At 33.3% G+C, this 20,287-nt stretch overlaps 1 protein-coding gene across 1 annotated transcript; it reads left to right on the top strand.

Moving 5' to 3' along the window:
* The first annotated feature begins 6,592 nt into the window (after nt 1–6,592).
* On the top strand, nt 6,593–8,645 carry LOC118193387 (peptidylprolyl isomerase domain and WD repeat-containing protein 1). Its single transcript, XM_035364465.2, has one exon. The coding sequence runs from the start codon at nt 6,776–6,778 to the stop codon at nt 8,621–8,623; it is 1,848 nt and encodes a 615-aa protein (XP_035220356.2). The 5' UTR covers nt 6,593–6,775; the 3' UTR covers nt 8,624–8,645.
* The last annotated feature ends 11,642 nt before the right edge of the window (nt 8,646–20,287 follow it).

Genomic DNA, 20,287 nt, shown 5'->3' on the forward strand with positions numbered 1-20,287 from the left:
ACACACAGCGCCACTGTTGCACTACCGTTACACTGATGACATATAATTGAAATCAATGTACTTATTACTCAGAAAAATTCTATAATGCACTTTAATATTGAAATACTCTTTAAAAATTTATTTTTGATCCGTATCTGTTATTTTTTGTTTGAATTATTTTTCTGGATCAAATCTAAACACCTACATTACTTAATCATCATTACTAAAAATCAAGATGTAGTATCTTCTAAAGAATATCTTTTTAATTAAGTGGCAAATATTAAATTTTAGGATAACTTTATTTAACAACTTTTCAGTTAGACGAATTTTTAGTTTAGTGTTTATTTAGTTTTAATTGCATAACATGCTGCTGCTTTTATTTTGGCTTATTACTTTTGTTAAAAAATAAATTATGATGGAAAACCATTTTTACGGTATTTATTTTTAAAAGCACTATACATTTAGAAGTAGTATATTGTAAAAATAACATTTTAAAACCTGTTTAGTTTCTACTAAAAATATACGAGTTTTTCTCAATTCAGGCTTTGTTCTGGTGGATCTGAATTCCTAGATTAATTAACGAAAAGTTTCATTGTAAACTATTTTATGTATATAAAGTAAGAGACAGATTTAAAAGAAAAGATTTGTTTCCTTAGGAAAAGATTTCCAGACAAGATTTACCTGCCAAAATGAAATTACAGCATGTTCGAAATTTATACTCTTTGGGTCAGAGGCGTAGCTAAGGTTTTCAGCGCCCGGGGACAATTGAAGATTTTGCGCCCCTTTCTGTGTGCCAAGAATAGAAAACCCTTCATTCTAACCAAGGCCAACTTATACTCAAGGCCTGCCAGTGTGAAAATATTCTTTTTTTGTGTTTTCGGTTGCCTGCGTGATATTCCTACTGACCGCAAGATGGCGCTACAATTCTGCTACACTTTGCGATGTTTACAAAAATCGGGAAAGTACCAAAAACGAATTCTGTCTTGTTATATGCAAAGTTTAAAAACGATTAATCCATAGTAGTCAGAAATTGTTGATTTCTTATTAGTAAAAATATTTTAATTAGACGGAAAGCATGGAATTTTAAGCTATCTCACCTTTTTTTTTTCACACATAAACACCAGCTATTTGATCTCGATTTTAATTCCTGCTTTCATTTAGACATTCGCTATTCTGAATTGTACGCATTATAACTATTTATTCTAATTTAAAGGTAATTCAGAGTATACACCTTATTTTTTAATTATTTATATAGTAAGAAGTTAACAGATAGCTTCAGATCATGTACTATTTCAGTGAAAAATTTTCAAATTTCTATCGGCTGTACTGAGCCAAAAAATAATTTAGTATTCCCCTATCAAAGATGTAATCAACATATTAATACACCGTGTTCTAAAATTTGTATATCTGTTTCCACGGCATTGGAGTAAAAATATTACTCAAAGAGATTAAAGTAAAAATATTACTTAAAGAGATTAAATTTTACATACTGAAGAATTTTTTAATTATTAAATAACTGTTTTTAGGAAATCTTAAACAATAAAAGTTTAAATAATGCAGATTTTGATCTCTGTGCAGTATTTGCATTGCAGATGATATTCTAAAATTATTAGGCAAAAAAAAAAAAAAAAAAAAAAAAAGACTTACTGTGGCATAGATTTTGAACTCAAACCCAAAGTTGCTTTTTTTTACTAGTTTTAATATTACACAGGTGTGTTTTTCTTCACTTTCATTTGTATTCTAAATTTCATTGATGTTAACATTAAGAAACTAGTAATTGAATTAAGTGCATTGCAGCAATTCACATTTTCAGTGTTAGAGAAACTTCAGTTTTTCAAATGAAAATAATGAAATTTTTGATAAAGCTATTGATCAAATCAATCTGTTTGTTATAAATAAAAGAGACACAGACATCATAAAATATATTTTAACAGCACACAAAAAAATAATAACTCTCATAATCACAATATATACTTAAGAAAACGTTCAGTTCTGTATATCAAGGATAAAATTTGAAAACTTGCAATGGCTGAATATAAATAATATATCCCTCATACATGCCCATAATGCTAAATAGAATGAGGTATATATACAATTTTAGATATATATGCATTTAAAGGTAGGCCAAAAGAAAAAACAAGCTTATTAAATGCATCACTTAAATATACAGCAGGTAGACATTTTTACACACATACAACATTTATCAGAATGACATGTGTACAAAATTTTATGGCTGGCAGCGTGAGATACTGATATAGTTCATTATCAAGAATAATGTATACATGAAATAAAATTACTGAATTTCACAAAACAATATTTTTACTATTAAGCACACATACACATGAGTGCCATCTTGATACATTACCTACATGACATAAATTACAGATTAATCAGAAGAAAGTTCCACACAAAGTTTTGAAAGTAACAGCATTAGATGCACAAAGATTTCAGAATTAAATAAGCAGAATGAAGAATTTCAGAACTGAGTTCAATGAGGTATATACACAATTTTAAACCTATATGCATATAAAGTTAGGGAAAAAAAACAAGCTTATTAAGTATAGCCCTTAAATATACAGCAGCTAGATATTTTTTACACATATGCAACATTAATCAGAATGACATGTGTACAAAATTTTATGGCTGGCAGCGTGAGATACTGATATAGTTCATTATCAAGAATAATGTATACATGAAATAAAATTACTGAATTTCACAAAACAATATTATCACTATTAAACACACATGAGTGCCATCTTGATACATTACCTACATGTAACTACCTGACATAAATCCATGTGTACCATTCCCATTCCAGATTAATCAGAAGTTACAAACAAAGTTTTGAAAATAACAGCATTAGATGCACAAAGATTTCAGAAATTAATAAGCAGAATGAGGAATTTCAGAACTGAGTTCAATGAGGTATATACACAATTTTAAACCTATATGCATATAAAGTTACGCAAAAAAAACCAAGCTTGATAAGTATAGTCCTTAAATATACAGCAGCTAGACATAAAATACACCTTTTGTTAATAACGAGCCACGTTACAAATAATGAGCGTATAGCAAAATTGTAGCAGAATGTGAGCGCCACCTAGTGGTGGATTTCGCGAAAGCCACTGAAAACTGGGAACCGGAATTTCGTTCAGTCTGGCAGGCCTTGAGTATAAGTTGGCCTTGTTCTAACATTTCGTAACATCAATTTGGCGCCCCCTGGATGCTGCGCCCGGGGACAGATGTCTCCCCTTGCCCCACCCTAGCTACGCCACTGCTTTGGGATATATTTCTGAAATAAACTTTTGGTAACAGTGACAGAGCAGGTATAAATAATCTTTCGATAATAAAAGTTATTTCGTCAAAGATATAGCTATAAACTACTCTACTAACCATGGCAAAAATACTTTGCGCTTATGAGGTCCAGATTTTGAATTTGAATGTATGTATAAATATATACGAAATTTAGCTTGAAGTGACTATATAATGTCCTAAATAAATCTGAACAGAGTTATTTTTTCCCCAAAAAAAATTCGTTTCTTGTTACTTCCACAGTTAAAGAGTTATCCTCTCCATTGCTAGACGGCCATTTGAAATTTCTATTGTTAGAAAAGTACATACTGTACTTTTATTGTTGGTTTAATATATGACGTGTTTTCCAAAAAGGAAGTGGAAAAACTTATGCATTACTACTGTAATATCTGGATGCATATAAGTGCTTAGAATCCACTGCAGCCATTACCTGTCCATGGTAGTAGGCTTCTGGGGGTGAAAATGACCTTCTGATGACATAGAAAATTATTTCTGATTCTGATTTCTTAAATTCCCTGTGTGGGATAATAATGGTGCATCACCGAGGTACTCGGATTCGGAAATCCAACCTCCATCGAAAAGTAGCTTATCAAAATTGTCAGCGGAAGTGATGCTAAAAATATATTAAGATGCGTAAATTTATGAAGATGTTATAATCTCATAACAGCGTATTTCAAATACTCCGCAACATAAAAAGGCAAACTCTCGAGACTGGTAAAAGATTAGTATGAAACTTGAAGAGCACATTAATAATCTAACATTCCAAGCACAGAAAAGTACTCAAAAATGCTAAATCGAAAATTATGCTAAAATTCCAAAATAAATGTCATACACAATTAGATAGGAATGCGAAAATTGCAGTCACAGCGGCCTCGTTATCTAATAATCTATTAACTATTATGCAAATGAGAATCTACCAACTATTGTGCGAATGATAGTAAAATTTAAAAATTAACAAGCATGCTGTTTATCTTTTTCTATCATCCATGAATACGTTTTTTCAGGCCTCTTCTGGGTTATAAGGATTTAATAAAATTTTTCTTAGGTTTTTTTAGTATTTTCATCATTCCAATATATATACTTATAACAGAATATATATTGAAATGACGTATTTGAAAACGATTTGTTATAAACATGGGTTCTGGGTTATGTGGATTTAATAAAATTTGTCTTAGGTTTTTTAGTATTTTCATCATCCCAATATATATACTTATAACAGAATATATATTGAAATGACGTATTTGAAAACGATTTGTTATAAATATGGGTTCTGGGTTATGTGGATTTAATAAAATTTGTTTTAGGTTTTTTAGCACTTTCATCATCCTAATATATATATTCTTATAACAGAATATATATTGAAATGACGTATTTGAGAAAGATTTGTTATAAACATATCCTTATTTTCAAAACAAAAAAATGGAATAACAAAATTAAAAAGAAATTAGCAAGGAAAATGAAGTATAAAATTTTAAAAAGTCAGTTGAAGAAACCTAGCAACCAAATTCCAGATGATGAAAGTACTGAAAAAAAAAAAAAATTCATGGATAACAGAAAAAGATAGACAACATGCTTGCTAATTTTTATACTCTAGTTATCATTCACACTAAGGCTACTATAAAAGGCTACTATATCTCTAGTAGCTCTAATTCGCACAATATCGAAAGTAACTATTTACTAGAAGGAGGTAGGTCGCCACAGACCAGGTAATCCAAGGAGGTTAGAATAGAAGGAGAGAAGGTTCAACTCAAACGGTGAAGCTTGGCGGCCATCTTCCTGTTATCACCGTGACTTGTGCAAGGAAGTCTGTCATTGCAACATTTTTTTCTTTTCTTTTTGAAGCATGTCAGCTTGTATTGCATATGGATGCACAAATAGATTCTCGAAAAAAATTCCGGGCATTATTTTTCACACGTAAGTATTAATTTTCTTTTTTTATGTAATATGACAACTATGTCAAAAAATATCACAATGTCATGTGGTTTTCTTTCCAGATGTGAAAAAAAAAAGGACTTAAAATAGGTTATTTAATATAACTATAATCAAAATATATTAAATACATTTTAATGTTTCTGTTTATAGCTGGTATCTTCGTTCCTTAAGATACAATGCTATATGGTAGGATTTAAATTTTATAATTTGAACGTTTTAGTTAATTCGTTTTATAACTTTCATGAAAAGTAAGAAATCAATTGTTACTATTTTTATTAATTGTAAAGGTGTTAAATAAAGCAATGCTTTTCTTTATATATTAATTATTATTCATTTTTTTAAGATAAACTGTTCTGTTGTTAAAAATTTTTTGCATAAACTTACAAATTTCTGGGCAGTATAATGATAAAATTAAGTAAAATATTTACACAATTGAACATGTGGAAAGATGTATCCAAAAACTTATATAGGTGTATTTCTGTAATTCAACTTAATTAAAGGCAGTTTCTTTGAGATTAATAAATATGAAATGCGCATAAACTGAAATCAATGAATTCACATAAATCTGTTTTATTTTATTAAGATTTATTTTCTAACCTAAGCAAGTCCGTGAAATTAGCAGAAACATCATTTTTTAAAGACTTTAATGTTATGCGCATGCATTTAGATTTCGAACTATTTCTTAATAATTTGTTGTACATAGTAAATTATGGATATCATCTTTATTACTTTAAAACAAAAATTCAACAATAGCGAGGGCTTTCATTATAAATTTAACATATTTTTACTGGAAAATAAATGCACGGAAAAGGTTAGAAACACGTACATGTCACTGCCGTAATGCAATGTTTTGAAGTCACAAACATGGACGCCGCTTGTTCGGCGGAGTTTCATTCCCCGATAGTGGAGGAAACCGCGAACCCTCCCTCTTTCTATTCTAACCTCCTTGAGGTAATCCGGTGTTTGCATTACTCGGAGGAAAGGGAAGTAAATAGTTGGTAGATTGTCGTTCGCAAAATAGTTGGTAAATTGTTGGAGGTCGAAATTTTATTATTTCCATTTTTGTCCTGAAAATAGTCACATGTTTATAACAAATATTACTCAAATATGTCATTTGAATATATATCCTTTTATATAACGGATACAAAATGGAGGAATATGAGATCAAGGCAGAAATTATTATAATACACTAAATATTGTGGAGATAAATGTAATATTTTAAGTGCTTACTTCGTTCATATACATAATATTACAATACCTACTTTTTCTTTTCTATTCTTTATGTTAAGAAACATCAGTGAGCATAAATATCTACAAATAGTCTCTACTGCCAATCACGCTGGCTAAATTTTCTTCATCAGGGCAGAAAAATGTAAAGTTATTGTGCATCAAATTGTTTTATTTTTATTTATCATATAGCTTATGAAGTAATTTTCTCTGTAAGTGCCGACGTAACGTAAAGTGCGAGATAGGATTTCATTTCATCTTTTTTTATCAATTACATGAACCTTTTTATGTGAGGAGAGCTGCTCTTTTATGATACTTTTGAACAATGTCAGGAAAGAGAGAACTCGAATGTACATCAGGCGACTCAAATACTGAAGACTGTATCGGGCCTTTACTGTCGGAAGCTGCACCAGTAAAAAAGAAAAAAACATTAGAATTTGAGCATATGTACATAAAAAATATTCCTGATAAAGAGTCTTATGAAAAGAGTTACATGCATCGTGATGTTGTCACACATATTGCTGTGACTAAAACTGATTTTTTGATCACTGCGAGTTGTGACGGCCATTTAAAATTTTGGAAGAAGACTGAGGAAGGAATTGTGTTTGTAAAGCATTTTCGAGCTCATTTAGGTAATATTCAGTCGATCAGTGTGAATTCATCCGGTACTTTGTTATGCTCTGTATCCAATGATAAATCCTTAAAAGTGTTTGATGTTATTAATTTTGACATGATTAATATGATGAAGTTAAATTATTGCCCAGGTTATTGTGAATGGATTCATGGTGCAGGGGATGCTATTGCAGCTCTTGCTGTTTCTGCTCATGGTTCAAGAGAAATTTATATTTATGATGGGAAAGAAGTGAATGAACCATTGCATATTATTGAAAAACTGCATTTAACAGCTATATCAATTATTAAATACAATCCAGTATATAGAGCTGTAATTTCGTGTGATAGAAATGGATTGATTGAATATTGGTCAACTATAAAGCAAGACTTTACATTTCCTAAATGTTTAAAATTTGACTCAAAGTTGGACACTGATCTTTACGAACTCGTAAAACATAAAACCTATCCCACCGATCTTGCCTTTTCACCAAAAGGAGATCAGTTTGCAGTTTTGAGTGTGGACAGAAAAGTTAGAATATTTCGCTTTTTGACTGGAAAAATGACTCGCGTGTATGATGAGAGTTTACAACAATTATCGGAACTTCAGCAAACTTGTCCGCAACTTCCTAACATGGAATTTGGACGCAGGATGGCTATTGAAAGGGATTTAGAGAAATCAGAAGCATTTGATACAGCAGGTATTGTGTTTGATGAAAGTGGTTATTTTATTTTGTATGCAACTATGTTAGGAATTAAAGCAGTGAATGTTTATACAAATCATTGTGTCAGAGTAATAGGAAAAAACGAAAATATTAGACCTTTGAAATTAGCTTTGTATCAAGGTATTCCAAATAAATCTAAGGCTGCCGTAACTGTGGAAATGAAGGCTTCTGATAATCCTGCATTGGAAGGCATATCCAGTGATCCTACTCTTTTCTGCACAGCATTTAAAAAGAATCGTTTTTATTTATTTACATGTAGAGAGCCAGAGGATACAAAGAGTATTGATGCGGAAAGAGATATTTTCAATGAAAAACCATCAAAAGAAGATATCATTGCTGCTACTGAATCTCTCAGTCAACAACAGCTGTATCATAATTGTGTCATCCATACTACAATGGGCGACATCCATTGCAAATTATTTCCTAAAGAATGTCCTAAAACAGTAGAAAATTTCTGTGTTCATAGTAAAAATAATTACTATAATGGACATATATTTCATAGAGTTATCAAAGGTTTCATGATCCAGACTGGTGATCCAACTGGTACCGGAACATCTGGAGAATCAATTTGGGGTGGAGATTTCGAAGATGAATTTCATCCTACACTCAAACATGATCGCCCATACACTCTGAGTATGGCCAATTCTGGCCCAAATACAAATGGATCACAATTTTTTATTACAGTTATACCAACTCCATGGTTAGATAATAAACATACTGTATTTGGACGAGTCACTAAAGGTATGGAAGTATGTCAGAATATCAGCACGGTGAAAACAAATCCTAAAACAGATAAACCATATGATGATGTTCGTATCATTAATATAACTTTGAAATAATAAATTCTGTATTATTTTCTTACCAAGAGTATATTTATGTCTTTCCTTTTTTCCTCCCTGTCTTTTATTGAGTTTGTTCAATATTTAGGGTTCAAAATGCTTGTTTCTGTAAATATCACATTATACAAGAACAAAAATTAAATTTCCTGAAAATATAAACATTGGTTGAATTTTAACTTAGTTTGAATAGATTTAAAGGCTAATGGATATAAAAGAAACATATCATTTTAAATTTAAGATAAAGATTAAGTACAATTTTTCATTTAATTTGTACTGATTTTTAAGATTATGTCTACGAGTTGTGGGAAATGGTCTGAAGTGATCTTTTGTTTGTGTTTCAAATTAATAGCTGTCAAAAATAGAAGAAATCATGTTCAAGATATAACAATTAGTTGCATTTCACCTTCAATATCTAATTAATAACATTTTGATGGTAAAGAATTTCCGCATAGTTTTAGTATTTTCTGTATTTATTAACAGATAAATAAGACCAAACTGATATTTTAAAATCTGGTTTGTTTCATTATGAATCTAATCATTTTTCTTAAACATTTAATCTTGTTTTAGTTAGATATTTCATCCCCATCTAAAATGAAGTATAAGGGTCATGCCAAATTTGATTTTTCCACATTAGATAATAATTTCCCCCTTCAGTATCTAATTAATTTTTACATTGTTTTGTAATGATTTTATTTTGGCAGTTTTATTTTTTTGATAACTGAATTTATGAGACTGTGGGATGTTTTTGTTTTCATCACATGTTGTGTGTTTTTTAATGTTATTTGTGAATTTTAAAACTGCATATATTGAAACAGCGAAAACAGTATATCTGTCTAAATTCTATGTTATTTGTAAGCCTTATGAGACCTTATGACTGCATTTTTCTATGATTTGCAACGAAAAGGAAAAATGTGTGTGTTATAATGGTGCAAGCTGATGGGCAATAGAGATCACTATTGGTGCACTATTGGTGCAATGAAAAAGAAAAAAAAAAAACTGAATTTTGGCGTTTTGAAAAAGGTAAGTGTTTAATTTTTTTATGTATTATATAAGTCTTAGTTTAACAAATTATATTGTTCATTGTGGGTGTGCAATACAAAATTTCTGCAGTTCTATATTTAAATGGAAATACAATAGCCATCTTTTGGAAGAAAGTTTCCAATTTTTCAAAAAGAATTTTTCAGGTTCTCTTTTTACTTCTGTATTAGTAAGATACATAGAATTTGATTAGTTATTGGACTTTTCTCGTTAGAGCATTAGATCAATGGTGCTTTGCAGAGCCCTGAGGTTTCTATATGCACTTCTTAAGTATGCTTAAGTAAGAAATTTATTCTACCTCACTAGCTGTGAGGGTTAAATTAAAAATATCCTATACAATATCACCAGCCAAATGGATCTAGCTTAAATAAAAACTTTCATCTACTAGAAATTCAAATAATATAATGTCTTGCTAAGAGACTATAAGTTTCACCTAATACCATGATGACAGAGATTCAAACTTTCAACTTACCAAAACTGAATCTATCCTCTGTAGTATTTAATTCAAGACAATGTTAAGAAAGACCAAAACTTTGTATGCAAAGCAACATTTACAGACAGGCCAAAATTCTCACATACAGCTATGTGCAATTCATTCAACTTAACCTGCATTATTATTCAACTTAACTGCTGCTATTATTCATTTAAACCTGCTTGTCACTCACATCTTGATCACATCGCATGTCAAATTCTGGGTTGAGCAAACCTCGTGGCAAAGTGATACAAAACAGAAAAAATGTAAATTAAATCAAATAAATGTTTAATTAGTAAAACTCAAATGCTACAATAGAATTTTTAATGAATCATAATGCTATACTGGAGACAATTTAAAATGATGATAATAGAACGTGCAAAATGTTTTATTGATTGAAATTATTATCAAAATGAATTTGTCAATGTTAGAGTTTTTAATGCAAATGCTAAAGTGCCTTCTTTTAAGTGACATATGAGTGAAGGGGAAAAAGAAAGATAATGATTATATCTCTTTTACAAATATTTTATGGGAGAAAATAGTATCAAAATTCAAGAAAAAATATAAAAATACATTTGAAGCTTTGAAAGATCCATTTGATCACTGGTACTTGAAGAATGGATATTGAATGTGTTCAGTGTGAGTAGAAAAACTATCCAGTTTAAATTCACAAGATTAAGTATAGTATCAAGGTCTTTGTAGATTTAATCTCACAGTGAACTAAAAATCACATTCTAAAAAACAAAGTCTACCTGAGTTTTAACACATGCAAGATGAGTTCAAAATCTTACCTGAGAAAGCTAAATTATATCAATAGTTGAACCTAAAAAAAGACAAATCTTTGCATAAAAAAGCAATTTATAGCTGTCTCATTAAACAGTTTTATATTCTTCATATTATGTCTTAGTTTAGACATGCAATGCATTTTAGTTGCACAATAGTAAATTTAAGTGAATTGCATTTAATGATTAGCTTGCAGGAACCAAATTTATTGCAATGACCTTAATGATATGCTATCAGCAGTAATGTAATATATATGTTGCAGTGCAAAATGATTTATTGAACTTTGGATATTCTTTATGTATAGCTAACCTATGACAGTATTATGTTGAGAAGAAATTGAAATATTATGGTAAATTTAAAGATTTGAAAATATTGCATTTTGTGAATATTGCACAAATATTCATATAGTATCTCTTTAGTTTGTATTCCTCTACTAGCTATATATTTTTCTACACCTATAAGACTATTGTACGATATAGATAGGTCTAAAGGCTGCGCTAGAGGAGTTGATTCCAAGGACTTCAAGTCAAAATGTTTTGAAACAACTACAATAGATTGTGCAATTCAAGAGCGATGGATGTATGGTTGTGATTTCTGAAGGCTTAACTTATATCTTACATCGACTATGATCTCATTCAGTAAACCTTTCAAAAATAGCATTAAAAGGTTTTTGACGAATGGGTGAAGGTTCATGGAATATACTGTATAATAATTAAATTCTACCTCCAAAGCAGCATTTTGGGGTTCTGCGAATGTATTTTCTCTGGATAGGAAAAAGTGAAAGACAAAACCTGATTACCAATGTTAAACACCAAGTATCCTTATCTTCCATCACCTGTACTGATGATACCTGACTATTCAATACCTGGTTATAAGTATTGCTATTTGATACTTAGAGGTAAATAACAGTGGCCAAATATTTTAGAGATGTGTGAGTGGGTTGTCGAGATACAAAATTAATTTGACCAGAAATAATTGTGAAGAGTTTCAAGACTATACTTTAAATTTAGAAAAGTAGTAAGAAATCCATGCCATTTAATAAGAAAAGTAATGTATCAGACTAAGCACATTAAGAATTCATAAATATTCTGATTTAATTTAATGAACTAGAGCATTTATTATCCCATTAAATCCTTGTTGTTGTATTCCTTGCGTTAATCGTTAATTCAGCTGTTAGTTATTAATTCTATTATCCAGTAGTCGATCATTAATTCAGTTTCTTTTTAATTTTGGAGTACTCATATGCAGTAGAAATATTATACTTATAAATTGTTTACTGAGAAAAATTTCAAATTGTTTAGAACAGCACTTCTTAAACTTTTCTCATTCATAGCTCTTTTTTATCATCAAGATTTTTTTACGATCTCAGATATTAAATATAAAATAAAGATTAGAATAAATAGCTTCTGATAAATAATTTATTTCTTTGGTAAAGAATATACATAAAGAATTAGTTTTAGAACTTGTATCAAGTATACAGAAAAGAAGGGGAAAAAAGTACATTCTAATGTGATGGATTTTGTTGTTTTTGTGATTTTGATGGATTTTGTTGATTTTGTTGGTTGTTTTTTACTGCATAACAAATTAAATCTTGCAATATTTGACACTGATTGGCATAAAGCATCTTCAGCAATTTTTAGCATGGAATGAGATCTGGATTTAAAGAATTAAAGTCATTTTTCATAAGTATGTAGTGCTGAATGACAGAAGTACATTTAGTGGCATTTAAGAAATGCTGAGAAATTAAATTTTAACTTATATTATATTTAACTTAAATTATAACTTATATAAGACCGAAGAGACCATCTGGTCTCAGTTGTTAGTTCAGAGCTAAATTCGGAGTATTGAGATAGCCGTGATAGCTTCTCTTTTTAGATGTGCTTTGCATTGCGTTCTGTTTAACATTCTTAGTAATTTGAAGTGTAATTACTGATTGTGCTATGTGATACTGTGAAGAGCTATGCGTTTATTTTTGTGGAATGTTCTGAAACTGTGAAGCGTTTCTTTTGATAAAATAAATTTTATCTAGCTGTCATAGGTTCTCTGTGCATTCAATCTATTGCAAATCCGTGCACAAGCAACAATTTTGGGTGTCAGAAATGGGACTGAATGTTGGTGACAAGAGCGATGGATGAACACTTAGATAACTGGTGACTGTCTTTGTTGCAGTCCAAGAAAAGATGGAAGGGGCCGTCAACTCCGTTAATGCAGAGATGAAAGCTGTCTAAGGAAAGGTTATAAGGTATTTCTCCCACCTTTTAGCGAGCCTTCGTGGTGCAGTGTTCTGCACGCTCAGCGCGTAATTGAAAGGTCCGCGGTTCGATTCCCGGCGAAGGCGTTGCTAATTTTTCATCTTGCCTGCTTCTAAAAGTACCTTATGTTCCTGAAAGGTGGAAGAAGCCTTTAACTATGTAAAAGAAACGATGAAAGCTAGCCAATAATCCGTTAAAAAAGAAATGGAAGCAAGCCAAGAGGAAATGAAAAGAGAAACTACTGACATGGTAGAAAACCAATTCGAGGCTATGGAAGGCAGAGTAGACGCGGTTTCAGATAAAAATTGAATTTCAAGAAAGTGTGCTTGATGTCCTACAACAAATCGAAGACAAAGTTTCTGCTGCTGTCGCCAAGTTGACAGTTTAAAGAAGTGCGTAACGACCGCTGGTAACATCTGTAAATTTGAACATATGTCATCCCGACGCTCTCTAAAGCTATCCACATATGATGAAAAAACATCCTGGCAAGTGTACAAGATGCGGTTGGAAACACAAATACATGGGATTCCGAAGCTAAAGCCTGCCATCTCGCCGCTTTTCTGAAAGCAGTCGCAATTCGATATCCTACAAACTCTGCCCGAAAACCAGAGGCTAGATTTCGAAGCTCTATCCGGCGCTTTGGAAAGAAGTGTTTAAAAGTCTGTAGTAAGTTTCAGTTACGGAACACATGCTTACGGAAACACAATAGGAGCTCGTCACGGATACTGAGAGGCTATCTCATCTCGCCTTCTTCAGATTGCCCAACAGAAACGCGAGAAGTCCTGTCTCTGCAGAACTTCGTCGATGCCATCCGCGATCCTGAGATACAGAAAGCCCTGCGAATGGCGGATGTAAAGAGCGCTTTAGTGTACGCTATGAAATTCGAGGCGGGCCAGCAAACAACTCATACAGACCATCAGTCAGTCAGAGGTGTTCAAGTCCATTAGCCAATATACCAAGTTACTTCTCGTCTAGAAGATTTAGCCAGGCAAGTCAATGCATTGAGACGGAATAGGAATAAGAAGAATCCGATCCTAAAGTGCTGGAACTGCGATGCTAAAGGCCATGTACGATGGAACTGCATTACACTCCAGGGCACGGAAAATCAGACCTTTTTCCAATAAGGACGCAGGAAATAAATTAGTGACCATTAAGCAGATCGAAGTTTGCCAGGTATTGAGAAGATGCATTTTAAAGAGCTTCAGATTTCTGCAGCGAGTGGTGGCAGTAATGGATTTTTAATCAAGAGACACATCAGTGGAGTTCCTTGCAGTATGACCATCGATACTGAGCCAATGTTACCATCATCCGGAACAACTTAGCTCAACAGTTGGAAGGTAAACTAATTTGTAAGCGGCCTTGCGTTACCCTTCAGACTGTGTTTAGTGATAAAATTGACACTGATGGAAAGTTAAACGTTAATATCACACTTGAGAGTGCCGCCTAACATCACACGGCATATATAGCAAATATTACTGACCCTTGCATACTTGGACTAAATTTTCTAAGAAAATATAATTTTTCCGCACACTTTTAAAAATAACGAACTGCATTCTGCCTTTGAGAACATAACTCTATTCAGAATTAAAGATGATTGAGTTGAGTAGACTTGAACTAGACAGAGTATCACAATACCCTCAAGAACAGAATTTTTACTTCTTGGATCCTTAGCCGAAAACAGAAATTTCCAGTTCGGCATAATTGGTTATCCCAAGTACTGTAGCAGTCTGTGAGGAGTACAAGTAGCTTCGGTACTCGTCGATTTATGAGTACCGTCATCTCGGTGAGAGTTGCTAACGTCGGTGATAAAGAGAAAATCATTAAGAAAGGCGAAGTGACTTCAGCATGTACTCCAGGAATCTATGTTAAACGACTCAGTACGCCAATCTCTGTGTCTTCAGAGATCCTAATATCGGTGTTAGTGCTCCTGCTCGTCTTTTAACATAGGTCGAACCAATTTGACACAGCATAGAATTGATACAACGGATCTCCCACCAGTCAACATCCAAGACGTCTACCGATAGGTAAACAGAAAAAGTAGGAAAACTTCTAAAGGACATGCAAGAAAGTGACGTTATCAAGTTTCCCGTATGTCTATGGTCCTCTCCCATCATCCTGATCAGATAGAAATACCGTTCAATTAGATTTTGCATTGATTATCACCGGTTGAACGAGGTTACTAAGAAAGACAGCTATCCTTTTCCCAGAACTGACGGTATTCTGGACATTCTGGAAGCAAGTGGTTTTCGACGCTTGATTTAAAGAGTGGATATTGGTAGGTAGAGCTACACCTTCATGACCGCGAAAAGACGGCATTTACTACCAGAGAAGGACTTCGCCAGTTCAAGGTGATGCCGTTTGGATTATGACACATACGAACTGACAATATACGAACGCTTCATAGAGACCAAGTTAAGAGGTCTTTCCTATGAAACCTGTCTGATATACCTGGGTAACATCATTATGGTCGGGAAGAGTTTTGAAGAAAACATGAAAAATATTAGGTAGGTGCTTCAGCAATTGAAGGAAGGCAATCTAAAATTATGTTCCGTCAAATTTATATTGTTCAAACAGGAAGTGGCTGACCTTGAACATGGCATTCTACCGAAAATGTGTGTACAGACTCAAAAAAAAAGTGTCAGCAGTTAAAGACTGGAGACGCCCCTAAAATGTCCTTCAGCTGAGAAGTATTTTGGGGCTTTGCACCTACTATAGGAGATCTGTGATGGACTTTTCTTCCATCGCAAGATCCCTTCATAAGCTGACAGAGAAAAAGCAGAAGTTCTTGTAGACAAAAAAATGCGAAGATGCATTTAACAAATTGAAGGAAGCTTTAACATCTGCTCCAGTCCTGATGTATCCTCAGCTAGACTAACCATTTATTCGTGACACAGATGCGAGCAATGAGAATATCGATGCTGTTCTGTCCCAAGAAATAAACGGTCAAGAAGGTGTCGTTTCATACTCATCTTAACCGAAGAGGAATTGCTGTGTCACCGGGAAAGAGTTGTTTGCCATAATTAAAGCGGTAGAGTATTTCCATCATTACCATTACGGCAGAAAATTCCTGATCCGCACAGATCGTGCATGCGTATAAATTTCAAAACTCCCGAAGGCAAATAGCCAAATATATATACCATAAAGGCATACCCTAAGAGAGGATAAAATTTCTTACTTTCTTTTTAGCTGCTTAAAGGGTGACTGGGCAGAAGGCAACCCTGGCGCCAAATCCTGGTAGTGATTAATCATCATCCGCCACATCCCCCCACTCCACTTTTTCAGTGCCTGTGAACATGAATCACCGATGCCCTTGCCGGGATTGGAACCCCGAACTTTCCGACTGTTAACTAAACATGCTTCCCGTTACACCACAAAGTCGCGTGGTAAGGAAAAAAAAACTTCCTTCCTAATGCCTTTGACACAGTGAATTGCATGCAAGATGGAGCACCTCCTCATATCGCAACCAAAGTTAAGACTTTCCTGAGAACAATAATTACAACTTCAATAAACCAGATTAAGGTCATACCATTTTAAATGACCAATTGCTTATATAAAATGCATATTCTTTGTCCTTTTAAATCTTGTTCCTGATTTTCAGATGTATTATACATGTTCATATGTCTAGACAGCTTGACAGACTTGTGTCTAGACAGCTTAGGCCTGCAGAGCAAATAATCAGTTCTCACATAGGTTAGAACCATCGTATATTCGATGGTAGGTTTAGGTTTGGCAGAGACCGTACTGGTACTGTCTTGTCTGAAACTTTGGCAGCGGGGGACGGTACCTGGGTGATGGTGCAGACCGTCTGAGAGTGATTGGGTCTTCTCGGTCGGTGTAGATGGACGTATGAACTCGTGATTTATAATTTGCGTCCGTATATATAGTACCAGAGAGGGAGTGGTGACCCCGCTCGTGGGAAACGTATCTTTGAGAGTCTGAGTAGTCGGGGTGGAGATCGGCTCTGTGGATCTCTTCGTGATGGTCGCCCGTCGGTCTCTGTCATGATGAATTAAATTTTGAGGGAAGTTTTCCCTCTGCAGCAACCGGGAGGGGTGGCGCCCTCTTGGATTGGTCCTGAAGTTACAGTCCGTAACCTTGAAAGGGAGGTCTCGAACCTTCTAGAACTTGGGCTGTGCTCTGATTTCTATACATGTTCATTTACTAATTTGTGGCAGTACTTATAGTGTAATTTTTTTTCCTGTTTCTGTTCTGAATTATGTACGCGGCTTCGGTCTTAACTATACGTTTTATCTGGAAAGAATTTTATAACTAAGTTACTTTGCAGCAATCTATTTAGAAATTTTAAAGAATTTTTCCGATGACAGTTAGGGCCTAGAAACCAAGACACCTTCTTTCTAACACCATTATACAGTCACCCCATAATAATTTTTCATATTGATATTTATAACTTAATCATAGTTAAAATTATAATAAATTTATTTATTTAATTTTTTTCCCATTGGCGGGCACTTGCCGATTACGACATTGGCTACTTCTAAGGCCAGAAGTGGTGGCTATTTTATTGTGCAGGCACCTAATGGGCGGCCACCGTTACCTCCTATGAAGGGACAGACAGACATCCATGCCTTCTCCGGGATTCGAGCCCGGGCCCTTCGGTATCGCAGTCGGGCTTCCCTAACCACTATACCGTCTGGGCGGCCAATAAATTTATTAAACAGTGCTATTTATAACGATTTCTACTACTTAGATCTGAATAATTTCCATAAGATTTTATGCAACTTCGCAACTCTATGTTTCTGTTTAATTCATATATCTTCCAAAAGTTATTCTGAAATTAAACTATACTTAAGGGTAAAAAAGAAATTTAAAGTATGAATGCTTATATCGCTGAACAAGTTTTCACTGTTGCAGTTATGAATGAAATGTTTGATGATAATTTTTGTATAGTGTTATGTATTTTAATGTGTCTTTTACCAATGCATTGATTTCATGCTTAACATCATATATACGATATAGTTAAAATCTGAAAGAATGAAACAAAAATGAAATAAATAACCTTACAAAATGAAATAACTTTTTTTTTGTAGTACCAGTAAAATTATATTTATTAATTGTTCCCTAAAAGTCTCATCGGAGAATACATTATTAAAAAGTGATAATCCTTGCGTAGTTTGCCATATTTAAAATAATGTAGCTTATTCTAATTCATTTTAAACTGTAAATTATAAAAATAAATTATTCGTGTAAAATGTTTCGTTTGATATAATGTTATTTTTACTATACTGTTATTCTGAATATCTATCTGTCTAATGAATCATCTACATAATCTTCTGTCTTGAGTTTCTATACATCTATTTTTACTGTTTGAGATAATTTACTTATTTACTTTTTACATTATCTCACATGATATGAAGAATAAAAAAAGTGGATTTTTTTTTTTTTTTTTTTTTTTTAAATTTGAAAGGCAGATTTTAAATTACGTCCAAAGGGGCGTTTTTAAAACATTTTGCGTGTTACCTTTATTTATTAAATATCATGTTCTTCGCATTTAAACCATAAAATTCAGTTCGATAGCAATGTCGAAAAATAATTTTAAAATGAGCATATCTTTAGAATTTCCAATACATAGTTCCGTGCCCTGGAGATAAAAAAAGGTTTCTCCACGCCCCCCCCCGTAGAGTGTTTCCATTGTTCGCGTTTAAATCGTTGAGTTTGTTAATCAAAAATTCGTTAAAGTTTTACAAAATGTGAAATCGATAATAAAACAAATTCCAAATTAGGGCTTCCAGATGCCCATATTCGGTGGAGGATTACGTTATTCAAAATTTGATGGCTCTAGGTATCGTTGTTTTATCACAATGGGAGAAACATACATACATTTATGCATATTCTTCATTATTTAATTTCTTTAATTATAATACAGGGCTCTAATATTTGGTGGCAACAATTTGAGAAGTGAACCGACATTTATAGTGAATCAACGCAAAGTGCCAAAACGAAATTAATAGTCTTTCTGGGCAAATTGCCTGTTTGGACTAACAATATAATAAGAAGCAATGGCGTACTTAGAATTTCATTTTGGAGGCGGGTAGGGTGCAATCACCATAATAACGTCAAAATACCGTTGCGGAATTTCTCTTTTTTATTTTATAATCTTGAGATTTAAATTTTGAATTCACTCTAAAATCATATGTCTGCAATTTTGTCAGATTATTTAAGTACAATACACATAAGAAATTCATTAAAGTATTGTTACGAAATGTACAGGTACGGTAAGATAGCTTCCCCGCAAAGCAGTTTTAGGAATGCGATAAAATGGCGAGGTACGGCAGGGGTGCTATATTTGGCGAGAAACTGCCCATTTGGCGACAAAATCGGCGATATGCCATGAACGGATGGAGAACCTTGTGGAACGAATTCTTACTGATTTAGCCCAGAATGTTCTCGAACACAAGCCGAAAGCTATATAAACTCTGCTGGTCCGCAGTCAGTGTGAGTGTGTCTCATCTAGTTAGTCCGTGCGGAGACAATCGAGTTGACAGCCGGCCAGCGAGTGCCGAGTGGGTTGTCGAGTGCACCAAAGAAGTCTCTTAGTAAATCGCGGTTAGTGCATCGTCGAGAGAGCATGTTGAGCTCCGGGAACGACTGAACCGAAGAGTCGGGAGCTGTGCTCTGTGTGTCGTTGAGTGCATCACGAGTTGTAGCGTGGAGAGTCTCGAGAGTACGTGGAGATCTAAGAACGACCAAGCAAAGTCGGGATGCTTTGCAGTGAAGCTGTCTCCACCGTTATAGCCTGATAGTGTGAGGGCTGTGTCGCTGATTGTGTCAGCGTGCTTATAATAGTTCTTCGACGACTGTAACGTGACTTTGGAGATTGGCTAAATAAAAGTGTGTTTCGATACTTCATCAAGTAGTGTCGTCGTTATTCACTCCAAATCCACACGAACCCCGTACGAACGTGAAGGAAGAAAATAACGTAACAACTGGTTTCAGAAAAGAAAAACGTAACAGTATTATTATATTATTAAGAATGAAATTTATAAAAATGCCAATTAAGAATACAAAAATGCTCACATTATTTTATTACGTTAAAGATATGCGTAAAAGCAATTTCTTATTCACATCAAATCGTATATTAATATTCATTTTGAGTTTGGC

Source organism: Stegodyphus dumicola, chromosome 3, assembly GCF_044657685.1.
Source record: "Stegodyphus dumicola isolate Sdum_Otavi_A_Nest chromosome 3, ASM4465768v1".
Taxonomy (NCBI): Eukaryota; Metazoa; Arthropoda; class Arachnida; order Araneae; family Eresidae; genus Stegodyphus; species Stegodyphus dumicola.